At 40.6% G+C, this 13,615-nt stretch overlaps 1 protein-coding gene across 1 annotated transcript; it reads right to left on the bottom strand.

The window, feature by feature from the left end:
• Window positions 1-8,599: 8,599 nt before the first annotated feature.
• On the bottom strand, window positions 8,600-9,709 carry LOC124290879 (52 kDa repressor of the inhibitor of the protein kinase-like). The gene has a single exon (XM_046727725.1). The coding sequence runs from the start codon at window positions 9,707-9,709 to the stop codon at window positions 8,600-8,602; it is 1,110 nt and encodes a 369-aa protein (XP_046583681.1).
• Between the last annotated feature and the right edge of the window lie 3,906 nt (window positions 9,710-13,615).

Raw genomic sequence — 13,615 nt, 5'->3', positions numbered from 1 at the left:
GCGGTGTAGCCTAATTGAACTGATTATGGCACTGTCAGTGTATCGAGTACATCACACAGATCTCAGCACTGGAATAATAACAATTTAACCATCTTACCATCTCTTGTTCTTTTATAGTGCCCTGAAGAAAGAATGTGAAGTTTCTTTTTTGACTCAGTATATTATATTACGTAAGTGGACAGAACGAAATGGACAATATGGTTAATAATTGACAGTGCATTTCGTTGCTTGCCATGGCTCGATCGTCTTTGTGCAGCAACCATATTAGTTGCGTAACGAGGTAATTAGTAACGCATGGCGCTCGGATCCATCGTACCACAAAGCATCTTTGCACGCTGAATGATTGTGAACTATGTCTTCATTGGAGCACTTCAGTGAATAGCTGTCAGGTTTTACCTTAACATGGGTTTATAGAGAGGACAATGCAAAGGTATTTGATATGGCGTAAAACAAATGCTAAACGGCTGGGTCTTCGCCAGCACACGTGTAGGTACATAGGGGTTATAACATGGGGGAGTTATATGCATATACAGTCCATAATATTACAGCTGCGTTATGATCAAATATGCTTTCCATGCCCCGCAACGAGGATATTATTTTGGACACAGTCCGTCCGTGCAAATTCGTCTTTTCCGGAACAGAACATAAAAACCGTTCGATTTCTTCACGAACCTTTGCACATAGATAGGTTGCTGAAAAAATGGGTTTTTTTGCGTTTCCATGGCAACAAGTTTGACTTCGACTGAAATTGGTGTTGGTGCTCTTTTCCGGAGCAGAACTTAATAACCATTCAATGTTTCTACAACAAACTCGGCACATAAAAAGGTCTGGTTGCCTTTTGGTATTTTGCATTTCCATGGCAACAAGTTTGACTTCCACTGAAATTGGTGGTAGTGCTCTTAAAAACCTTTTTATACAGTCCATCCACATTGTGGGTATTGAAGAACCTGATGACATATATCAACAGTACCACTCAATTTCCAGTATCAACATTACTGAGGTACGACAAACCGTGGAAGCACTCGGGCAATCTCTTGTTGATACAGGTATGCTAGTATGTTAATGGTTTACATATGTATGATTTCGTTGGATCAGTGTGAAGAACTATGTAACATCTGACATAGTTTTAACTAGTTGATATATTCATGAAGAGTATTTTACCATTGCAGGGGATATTGATGATTTTGTCTTCTTGATTTGATTGTTTTAAGGCGAGGATTCATTTACGTTTCTTTCCATCAACATACAGAAAATCCATCACCCGGACATCCGCAAGCACAGAACATCAGAATATCAATTAGTCAAATCCTAAGGGTTAGCAGTTTTTTAATGTTAGCTGGACAAATGATTTTGAGTCATCCACAATCAATTAGTATTGAATACGCCCCATGACAGAATACACCTTTGAAAATAAAAAGAAACGCGTAAGCCATTTTTAGAAGAATTTATTGCGTTAATTAAAAGCAATCATTTCATGTGAGGTGAGGTGAGGTGAAATTGGGTTTTACGTCGTGCTTGAGAATATTTCGCTCATATGACGACGATGCATGCGTGTGTATGTGTATGTGCGGCTGCTTGTACTAGCCCAGACTGAAGCTGGTTTTATAGTGCTAGCCCACTGAGATACCATGCTGCAGTGAAGCATGAATACCCCACTCAGACACATTATACTGACTCCGAGCCGACCAGTCCTTGTTGTACCCATTAATGCCGAGCGCCAGGCAGGGACCAACAAGTACCATATTTTAACGTCTTTTGGTATGACGCGGTCGGGGATCGAACCCGCGACCTTCCGCTCTCCGGGCAGACGCTCTAACCACTACACCACGGAGGCGGTTAATTATTTCATGTAATTTCAATGGTAAAAAGGTGAAAATCCACACGTCGACAGACAAAGAGTTCACTAACAAAACAGCACCTTTATTGTTGTGTTTCTGTTTACTTGAGTCCACAATGTGGCGTCAAAGTTAGTACTTTGAATAACCACCACTGGCTGCAATTACTGTTCGGGCACCGTCTCGGCACAGGCTGGGTAAGTCGTCCTTGCGGAATTACCCGGATGTAGTTGTCCTGGACGTGTTAACTCTTGGACGTCGCTTCCTGGGCGATCTTAGGCGGAGTTGGTCTGCAGGGATACGATACCAAAGGCGAGATATGGTGCTCTGATGAACTGCAGACTGCAACTCCTCAGCTGCAAGGCGATGTTTCGATTGGCAACAATCAGTCGTGGATCCTCTTTTCCAGGCAAAAACGAATGACAAGATGAAACGTTTGCGTTTTTATTGTCATCGATACCGTACTTGCGCGTGCATTTTGATTTCCATGCTTTCTTGTTGACGTTGTGGCGATTATTTTTTCAAACGCTTCTAAACCAATGGGAAAAGTTAAAATTGCCGCGTTTTGGTGTTTACAATCACGCAAAGATGACGTTTTGGGAAGAAATAGTACATTTGTATTGTTTCTGCCCCAGCTACATGAGTCCAGTAGAGTGTAAAATGCAACTTTTCGTTACCATAGCATAGCCTGGACCAGATCATATGGATTATCACCCGATATTTTTAACCAGCTGCGTCAGTAAAACCATGAAACGAATAATACTTTATAATAGATCAGGTTGATATGCTAAGACCAACAGTCATATCACAAGTATTCAGGAAGTACAAACATTCAGCACGTTTGGAATCATTTGTTTAAAATGCTGTTGTAAATATAAATGGAGCGTCATATTTGTATCTGTGGATGCCGTTTGCCTCATTTGGTATCAAAGTGTTTAAAGCCATTCAAATTCGAGTTGTTCTTTCATGGAGCTTCCAGGACTAGTGGCAGTCTATATCTAGAAGTTGTTTTAAACTTTCAACATACCGCTAAACATCTGAGATACACACGTTAATAATTCAACAAGAATAGTCCAAAATAATATCAAAATATACTTGGCGTCATCAATAAAGGGTCAAATCATATTATAGCACATGTAAAGAAAGGTTTCTCAGAAATGATAGAACTAAGAACATCGTGACATACAGACAAAACATTCAAACAGCCATAGTAAACAACAGTTGTATAGACAAACCTCCCAAAATAAAAATAAACAAACATGAAGCACTTGGTCATTCAATATCTTATGTACCCTCCGCGCGCGTCCAATACGCAGGTGCACCTTGTTCTCATGCTCGGTATCAAGTTCATAGAGAAAGCTTACGGAATCACATTTCATTCCTCTACTAGAGCTCTGCAGAGTCCTGGGAGATCCACAGGTGGTGGGTGACGTGTGTAAACACGTCGACAGAGTTCCTTCCAGGCATGCTCAATAAGGTTGAAGTCTGGCGCGCATGCTGGCCACTCCATCAGCTCTAAACCCTGCTGTGTAAGGAATTCCGTGACAGTCCTGGCACGATGAAGCCTAGCATTGTCGTCTTGCAGCAAAGAGGGCCGACCATAAAAGCCATGCATAGCTTGCAGGAATGATACTGCTTTATGAGCCAGATTCTCGGCCCGATAACGCTGCCCGGTAAGATTACCGTCGACCACGTGCAGTGGAATTAGTCCAGTATGAGTAATCCCTGCCCAAACCATGACCTTTCCCCGCCAAATCGGTTATGCGTGGCCACAGTTGCATCTGTGATTCTCTCTCCATTGCGACGATACATCATGGACCATCATGGAAGACAAATTGAATCTGCTTTCATCTTTGAAGAGCACACGAGACCATTGACGCTGATGTCTACTCCATCTCAAACGCGCCAGCCTGTGACGTGGTGTTAGCGAACTGCAGATCACCAACAGCGGAGTCCGTCTGTCCTTAAACGTCGACGTGCGGTGTTCCTGGATATCCTTACGTTATTAGCACTGAAGTGTTCAATCTGAAGATCTGCTGCGTTAAGGAATATGTTACGTTATTGTTTCGAATAGTTTTGACCTTGTCGACGTGCATATTCCACGAACCCATTGGCTTGAAATGTCTGCCACAGTCTACCAATAGCACTCTGACACTCAGTAAAGCGGACAGCAACCTACCGCTGAGTTTGACCAGATTCCAAAAGGCCTATATAGAATGAACCCTTTCAGCAAGTGTCAAAAAACGTCTCATTTTAAGCTGCGATTTCAAACAGGTACCGGAATAGTGAACGACAGTGAAAAAGCATCAATGCATGTGTATTGTCCTCCACGTTCCATGGACAGAGCGACTTGCAAGTGCCATTATCTGCATTTCCATGTTGATAATGTGAATACAAGATGTGCCATTTGTAACAGAATGTATCGCACGTTAAAGAACGTAATAATGACATTTCAATGGCCTGATGTGTTTTCCCATACTGTTAAGAAAGTTTGTAAAACATTCAGTTCTATATATTTCAAACAAAAACGAAGATTTTACAGCTGTTAAAAAATAGTGTTGCCATTGACCCTTCATTCATGACGCCGAGTATATATGATTCTCACTATCTTCACTTATGGATACAAGGATGGCCTGTGCTTCCATCTTTGGCTCCTGACAATAGTTCCATATTTACAATAAGTATGCCTTTGAATATATTCTGAAACAAAATAACTGAGAGCTCTTCATCATTGCTACTAAGGGGGTAACAGTGGTACGTGAGTCCATGAAATAGACCTATACACCGTGGTCCTGTGTTCTATATGTATAAATAGGGATAATGTGTCCATTTATATAGTGCCAAAGTCCACACCAGGTATGTTCATAGCGCTAACAATCAATAAAGCATTATTGAAGTCCATTGATGTAGAACTTTTTGTAGACAAGGGTCTTGAGATGACGCTTAAAGTTTTCAAAGGTTGGAGACAGCTTAAGCATCTTTGATAGTTGTTTGGTACTTTATAGATATTGCTTAGTACCTCAAACAACCGATCAGGTCACACCTTTTGGGAATAATGCAGTACGGTGACACATCGGAAGTCCGGATGTTACCCCAGTAAGTTGGTCTTCAGTAGGTTACCACTACCAGTGGTCTTAGCCCTGTTCCAATTTACACTAAGACAACGGATGAAAAATTGATTTTCAATATTGATGCAGTTTGATTTACATCTGAAATGTGATACGTTTCCTTACTCTTTTACTATCCTTTGTCGACAGGTATTTAGTAAGAAAACTTGTTACTGGTTTACTCCTTTGAGTGAGTGAGTGTGGGTTTACGCCGCTTTTAGCAATATTCCAGCAATATCACGGCGAGGTAACCAGAAATGGGCTTCACACATTGTGCCCATGTGGAGAATCGAACCCGTGTCTTCTGCGTGACGAGCCAACGCTTTAACCACTAGGCTATCCCACCGCCCCTACTCCTTTGAACATCCGTGACACTAAACAAGGTGTCCCATTTACTGATGTCATGCTTCAGCATGAGCGAACACGTAATTCGTGTTTTCTTTTTGCTGAAGGTATGCTGTTTAATGCTATGTACTCACCACCTCCATCTTTCTGCTGACAAATTCAATCGAGATTGAGAATTCGCATAACGTCACGAGGTGATTTCTCAAGTGCCAGGCAAACGTTAATCCAGAAATGATTATTTCAGTTGATGCACCTTGGAATCTGAAAACGCATAATCGACTCACTGAAATATGCTTATGCACTACGACATTCCGGACTCACGAATGTCACTGAATCGTGCCTAAGTCTGTTCTTGGCTATTGCATGGTTTTAGAAACTGAATAAACTGAATCGGCAGTTGATGTAGAAATGTCATGTTTATTCTCTTTATGTTTTTACTAAAATCCAATTACATTACTGCAACAAGATTGAATATATTACAATACATACATATTGACATTTTGGAACCAGTAAATGACCGCGTAAATGCTACATGCAACGCATATTGAAACATGTAGTTTGTGATTGACAACCAAACTGAGCTGTATACTGGTACAAATAAGAGGCAGCAGTAACTACTAACATACTCTTTAAAAATATGCTTTTGCACTTACTTCTTTCCGGACCCTTGCCTGCGTTTCTTCTTGACTGTTGAATGGTTTTGGAAGCTGAACAGGATGTTGTCGAATCGGCAGCTGGTGTAGAATTGCCATATTTCTTCTCTTTATTGTTTTACGAAAAATCGATTAGATTAATGAAACAATCTTGAATATATTACAGTTCATACATATGTACATAGTTCTAAAGAAAAAAAAATGTTTTGCATACATTATACAGGTATATTTTATCTGAAACAGTGTAACAGAGGGTGTTTTTACTGGAAGAAAAGCATCAAAGCGTTTAATTAACATAACATAGTCGGGCACCAGGTGACGGTATAGTCATAAACGGTTATTGCATGACTCTCATTTTCATATTCTGATCATACAACCAGTGCAAGATGTTTTCTCAGCTTTCATGTTACCATATCCGATATTACAGACAGATTTATTTAGAAATATTTCGTTTAATTATTACTAATTCAGCATCTTATGACAATTTTAAGAAGGGCGTAAAATCCCATCTCTTTAAATCTCCCTACACTCAGTAGCATGTGTGACTCTTTCTGTGAAGTGCCTTACTTTCTAAATCATATCACACTGTAGGAACAGTGAACGGCAGGAAACATTTCATAACAGGAAGTGAACGATTTATCACACGAGGGTGTAGGAAAATTGTCAATATCTATATTTGTATAGGCCACACTGTCCCCAAAATTTATGCTGCAAAAATAGAAGACACATGTGCGTCATTCCACCAAATATCTTTCCATTCTGTCATTATATTCAGGGGCGTATCTGAGCCAATTATTATGTGTAGGCAAAACGTTTAGAATGCACGCATACCCCTATCCCCCTCCCCAACACATTTTTTAAATATGCATGATAAAAACGTGATTTATGCTCTGCTTGATTTTTAGGCCATTTTTTATAATTAATCCTAAGTTAAACATTTGTTGAATTTAAGTTGAAATTTTGCATTGTAATACCCCCACCAAATATAAACTCTGTCAAAAAAGAAACGCAACCCCTGTCCTCAGATATGAAAAATTCGTTTGAATGAAGTTATTGCTTCCAAACTAAATGTTATTCGAATGTATTGAAATTATACACGTAATTAATGAAGATTACCATCCAAACAACTGCATTTGTACGCATAAGTGTATTTTATTGCTTATTCCGTCACAACGCATGAAATGACCCTCATGGTGACTTCGCACAAAAAAAAACACATGCAAATCATGAAAATGGCAGTTAATGTAGGGGTGTATAAAAGCCCATGTGCTTTCGTATTATATTCATTCATTTGTCGCATGAAAAGCTGTGTGAAAAATGCCACGATTGAGTGCTGCCGACCGAAATATCGCCATTGGTCGTGTTCAAGCCGGAGAAAGTTTTGGAACTGTTGCACGGCACCTAAATGTTCACAAAACAACGATATCCCGACTTTGGAGCCGCTACAACAACTTCAATTTGACCAACGATCGCCCGAGAAGTGGAAGGCCAAGAATCACGACCCCCCTTCAAGATCGGTACATCCGGGTCCATCACCTGCGTAATCGGCATGCCCTACCAACCGTGACTGCCACACAAATACCAGGTTTGAGAGTGTCAGCTCAAACGATTAGGAACCGTCTGAAAGAAGCGGGTTTACGTGCCTGTAGACCAGTTGTTGGACCTGTACTACGCCCCCTACATCTCCGCCGACGACTCAGGTGGTGCAACAACGTAAGGATATGGACTTTACAAAACTGGAGGCGCATCTGGTTTCTGATGAATCCCGTTTTCTTTTGCAACATCACGACGGAAGAAAACGTGTGTATAGGAGACGTCATGAACGTTTTGCGCCCATCTGCGTCCGACAGGGGGACAGATTTGGCGGAGAAAGCGTTATGGTTTGGGGATCCATCTCATACAACCAGAAATCAGACTTGGTGATCGTTGAAGGGAACCTGACAGCCCAACGTTACATCAACCACGTATTACAGCCTCACCTTCTCCCGATTATTGACCAACAGACACAGATTTTTCAACCAGACAACGCCCGGCCTCATACTGCACGTGCAACAATGAACTTTCTGCAGAATTCCAACGTCAATGTCTCGCCGTTGCACTGCAGGAGGAGTGGAGAGCCATTCCCCAGGAAAGAATCCGGCGTCTTATCCGTTCTTGTCCAAGGAGATGCCGTGCAGTGATTGCAGCTCGTGGTGCTCATACGAGATACTGAGAAAGACGCCCCCCTGGTGACAAACTGGTGTCTGTGAGATGACTTTTGAAATGACAATTTTAAACATGCCCATCTTGGTTATTATTCTGCCAAATTTCAGACTTCTGTCTTAAATAATAAAAATGCTGTGTCGTCTTAAAACTTCAGATCAAAATCTCTAAAATACAGGGGTTGCGTTTCTTTTTTGACAGAGTTTATATACACGCGTGCGAGAGAGTTTTCACACTATTCAGTTAAATGAGTATTTCTGAAGGTTTTTGTTAAAGATTTTCCGCACTTGTTCAGACTTCAGTTATTTTCCAAAGAGCATAGAACAATTGAACAGAAAGAAATTAATATTTTAAACTACCTTTTAATACACAGTCCGTCAGCTAATCAAACTGTACAAATCTTCACAAATCACTGAACATCGGTGTGAAAGGCTTGTTGATAATCTGGGGATTGATGTTAAAGCAAAACGCAAGCTTTGAACTGAACCAAGAACTGTATTAAAAGTCTCTCCAAATAAATCTGAATGAAATGAGTAATTGTCAACTTCCTTCCTTGAATAGAAAGGCCAAGCTGGCGAGCTTTCTTTTCAGCAATGACTTCGTCGACTCTGACTGGGAAGTCCTTGTGTCCATGGATCAAACAGAGGCTGCTGAACCGATCCTGTCCCATGGACGAACGCAAATAGGTCTTGACACGTCTCATCATGGAAAATGAACGTTCAGTAGTTGATGTTGCCACAGGTATTGTCATCAGGATGGCTAACATAGTGTATATGTTTGGGTAAAGGTCTTGATTAATACCTTCCAGCGTTTCCAGAATAGTTTCAGGCTTTCTGTCAACTTGGCTTAACTTAGTCACCAATCTATGTATTTCATTTTCTGCTCCTTGATGATATGGCAGTTCAGCAGCATAATGAGCCAGGATCTCGTGCTCTACATCTGCAGTCAGGGCAAGTAGTTTAGAAGGGATAAGACCCTGTGCAAGGAAGCGCCCCTCTGGAGCGACCAGTCGATCTTCTATTTCCGAAAGCAGGTGATCCACAAAAGGCAGGTACAGCGCTCTCTTGTAGTAGACTTGGGGTGTCTCAGCCGGAACGTTGACTCTATGCCGCTGTCGTCCAGCTAAACGAGGGATCTTTGCTTCAACGTCATGATTTTGGCCGACTTCAACAGCTTTTTGGAAAAGCTCTGTCCATACTCCATTGTCATCACGTTCATCTCTGAGCACAGTTTTGACAACTCTTGCTTCTTCCACAGCTTCCACAAGATCAACCGACTTCTTTTGCAGAACTTTGGAAAGAACAACGGTGGACTGTACTACATGTTCAGCTGTTACTAAACTTATGATAAAATCAAACCTGAGGATGTTGTTGAGATGGCTTGATGCTTTGTCATCCCCCATGTCTTTGAGGTTATCCAAAGCATCCACAACAACGTCAAAGCAGCTCAAGAACGTGAACAAGGCATCAGCTCGTGCAGACCATCTTGTCTCACAGAGGGTTCGCAACTTCTCCCTCTGCTTCATGTCATTTGAGGTTGAACTGAGGCTCTCTTTGAACTGGTCCATGCGCTTGGCAGAATATGAAAAGTTAATTTCTTACACAGTACTCATCATATTGCACACTAACTGTTCTGATGAAGCGTGAACAATTGCCAGATTGAGACAATGGGCTTGGCAATGCTTGAACACCAAGATGGACTCCCCGCATGTTGGACGCACTGTCGTAACCCGGGCTTTTCATTTTTGTTATGTCAATGCCAAAGCTCTCTAAAGTTGCAATAAAGTTCTGCGCCAAAGCATCTCCAGTTCAGCTTTTAGCTACGGTAAAGCCAAGCAAATCTTCCCTGACCTCAAGTTTACCTTCAGGTTGAGAACGTATGAACCTCACACAAATAGCAACCTGTTCTTTTGTTGATGCATCTGTTGCTTCATCAGCAATGAGTGCGAAACAAGGAGCTTTGTTGCACTTCTTGACAATATCTTCACGGATCTGACTAGCTACAAGGTCGATGATATCATTTTGTGTGGGGGAAGACAAATATCTTACCCTGGGATCTCCACATTTGAGATGCTCTGCAAGTACAGGATCAGTTTCTGCTCTGTGTTCCAATATAGCAATGAAGTCACTGTCCTCCTCTGTGTGACCACGTATTGGGATATTTTGACGACCACATAGAATAATGGTCTCAACAACTGCCCGCACAATCACTCGGTTTTTCTCAACTGTACTTTGTAATTGAGTGCTAAGTTGTTGTTCAATCGGATACTGCTCTCCCTTGAATACAGATACAAAATTGTCAGCTTGGATTGCGCACTCGTAGTGTTCGCTGCCGTCTTTCAAATGACGTACAATAATAGTTGTCAGGTTTTTCCAATCAGTTACGGGTGATGAAGAAAAATATGCCTGTTTATTGTACTTCGATCCAAAAATGTAACATGGTGCGCAATACAGTACATCGGCTAATAGTTAATACCGCAACCATTTATACTGTTCGCAAATCTTGAATGGAACTCGTCGTTTTAATTTCCCGAATGTTCTACAACAAAGGTAGAAAAATAAGATTTAGTAAGAATTAGATAGATAATAAAGAAAGTATGATTTTGTATATACTTTTGCAGTGTTCCTTTGCATATGTATTCCTAATAACTGGCAGGATTGTACCTTGATATTGACATATTTTGCTTAAGGGAATTCCTTCCTACCCCAAAAGCCCTTCCAAAACCCCTACGCATGTCGAATTTCAATAATTAATCTACTAAATTCATTCAGTGTCAACTGTAAAATCAAGGAGACACAAATGCGAAGATGACATTGCTTTTACTCTAAATGGATAAAATGGCTGTGAATGACGATGTTTTATCTATAAACCGATCAGCTGATATGCAAATGGAGTCAAGGTCGTGTATAAATAAGCGCATGAAATATATTTTTTTATACTAATGGTGAAATACTAATAGATTTACTAAAATTAGAGATATATGTATGCACACAAGCATAGCTCATACACATACAGGGCCTGATACCTTTTCACTTGAGTAGATGAGAAACAACGCTTTGTAAACTTTGTCTTTCAATTTTTCTTGTTTTCATTGGAGATGGCAATGCAGATAATGCCTTATGGCATTATTTCTGTTATTATTTATCATCTACTGACATAAACGTGCGTTTATTCAAATGTAAAATTACCTTTGAGGAAATGCAAATGCATGAGCATTTAACCATTCTCCTGTTAGAAAGGCCTGTTTCGTCGCAGGTTTTGCTGCTTCTCCTCCGTTCAGTGCAGCTAAATCTGGATATGGGGGTGCACTACTTGATTTAATTGGAGTTTTAGTTTCAATAGCAGGCTCATCAAAGTTATTTGAGCAGTGGGGCTCCTCCAGACTTGGCCGGAAAATGTCAGAATTTTTTCTCTGCATCTCAAAATGCTGAGGTTACGCCATATCACGCCCAGAGTTATATCCCTTTGTATGTCAAGGGACGCAATTGCAAGCTCAATAAGAGACAGACGTCGGGAACTCAACATGTATCGCTTTAGGAACATGAGATTTATTCTCGTGATTTTTTAAAACTAATTTTAACAGTGTATATTTATTATACGTACATATCCATGCTTTCAGCATGTGGAAATATTATCACCTGTAACATTTTTCTTTCTTTATTTCCAAATTAATTATTTCCTTTTTGTATATTTTTTTTTACAAAATTATGTGTCGGAAATTGCCTTTTGGCCTATATGGCAGCTATGCCCCTAATACTAGCCCATGAGCCTGTAAAACATTGGCTAGCTTCGGCTGCATTTCCGTAAACTTGCATAAACATATCAACGTTTATACGTGTGCATATAGGGCGCTACCCAAAATTACTATTCTGTTTAGACAAAATGAAAATGCAATGCATGGTAGAAGCGGATGGGATGAATGTTGTGGCATCAGTTGATGCTGAGCGGTGGAACTCAGGGAAATACCAGTATAAGTGAATGTTGCTTGAGCAAACCTTAGCTTTCACCAAAATACGCAGTCACTCCAATAACAGGCAAACAGATCATTGGAATGGGTATTCTTTTGCGAGTATAGCAATTAATGTGAGAAGAATGTCCGGTAAAAGTGTTAAACCAATTCAACTTCCATCGAGAATAAACTATTTTTTAGCCCCAATGACTATGTGGCAGGTGTTGCACATGCTTGGACTATTCCACTTGTTGCGCTCAGGCGTATGTCCTGAGTTGCTTTTCCATCACCTTTAAATCTTGCTCTTTACATCGTTTTGTGATGCTGAACATTTTTCGAGACTGATCAACGCAACCAGTGAGTGTGTCATAGGCGTAAACAACATGCGCGCGTGTGCGTGCGTGCGTGTGCGCGTGCGTTTAACTTTTTTAACACCGCACTCAGCAATATTCAACCTACTAGTATATGACTGCTAAATGAGTAGATAATTGAGTCTGGACAAGACAATCCATCAGGATCATTAGGATCGGTGCACGCAATTGGGATACGATAACATGTGTCAACCAAGTCAGCGAGCCTGACCACCCGATCCCGTTAGTCACCTCTCACGACAAGCTCGGGTTACTGAAGACAAAGTCTAACCGGGATTCCTGACTAAAGAAAGTGAAGTGATACATTTGATTAGTGCTTAACCATCGTCAAACTGGGTGTCTTTTAAACGTTCACCAGACGACAGCAAAACACCAAAAGCACCATAGAGATAATTAAATCCCACGCGATATATGTTGGTAAATGTTCTCCAATAATCTTGTCAACACTTTTTCCGAGTTGTGACACTTTTGGAATATAAAACTTCAACCAGATTCAACCAGATTGCCTCCCCAATGCATGTACAGTTCTCAGGTGATTTTTTTTAAAAGGTTAAAAGGGATCAGCCTAGTAGTTAAAACATTTCCTAGTGGGATATTAGGAAAATGTGTTGATAAAAGCGGCGTAAAACCTTACTCACTCACTGAAGCGAAAAAGGTTAATTTATTCAGTAACCCGAAATAGGTGCAATTTCAACAACCTAATTAACATGTTCTTTTGTCAATTATTAAACCGAGTTAAACGAAACTATTGACACAAATCCTCGAAGCTATCATTCATATCACCAGGCCTCCAGCATCGAAAGAGTCAAACAATATCAATTATATACAAATTTCACGAACAAATTCACAGCCATCGTGTTGATAATGAATAAATTACAATGTAATGTTTCTAACCCCAGGGACACTAGCATATGTGTAGATTGTTATCCCTACTATGTATATTCATCAGATAAGTCTGTGTGGCACAGATACGCTGACAATAGTTCATGTATATGCAACCAATTTATCGTGTGCGTATGATAATATAATCTAACGGTATCTGGGCATGGTTACATGATGTGACGGGTTCTCGTTCTTCGATCCTCCGCGCAGCGAGAATTACGCTGAACACTGGCGAAATTATAGTCCATAATAAGCAAATTTGTATTCCGCG

The sequence above is a fragment of the Haliotis rubra genome, unplaced genomic scaffold (genome assembly GCF_003918875.1).
Source record: "Haliotis rubra isolate DU_JTF1 unplaced genomic scaffold, ASM391887v1 Scf477, whole genome shotgun sequence".
Lineage (NCBI taxonomy): Eukaryota > Metazoa > Mollusca > Gastropoda > Lepetellida > Haliotidae > Haliotis > Haliotis rubra.
This window is presented reverse-complemented; position numbering and strand designations above follow the sequence as displayed.

What these genes read in the sequence shown, in the direction of transcription:
- LOC124290879 (XM_046727725.1), bottom strand. Translation starts at nt 9,709, where the DNA reads ATGGACCAGTTCAAAGAGAGCCTCAGTTCAACCTCAAATGACATGAAG.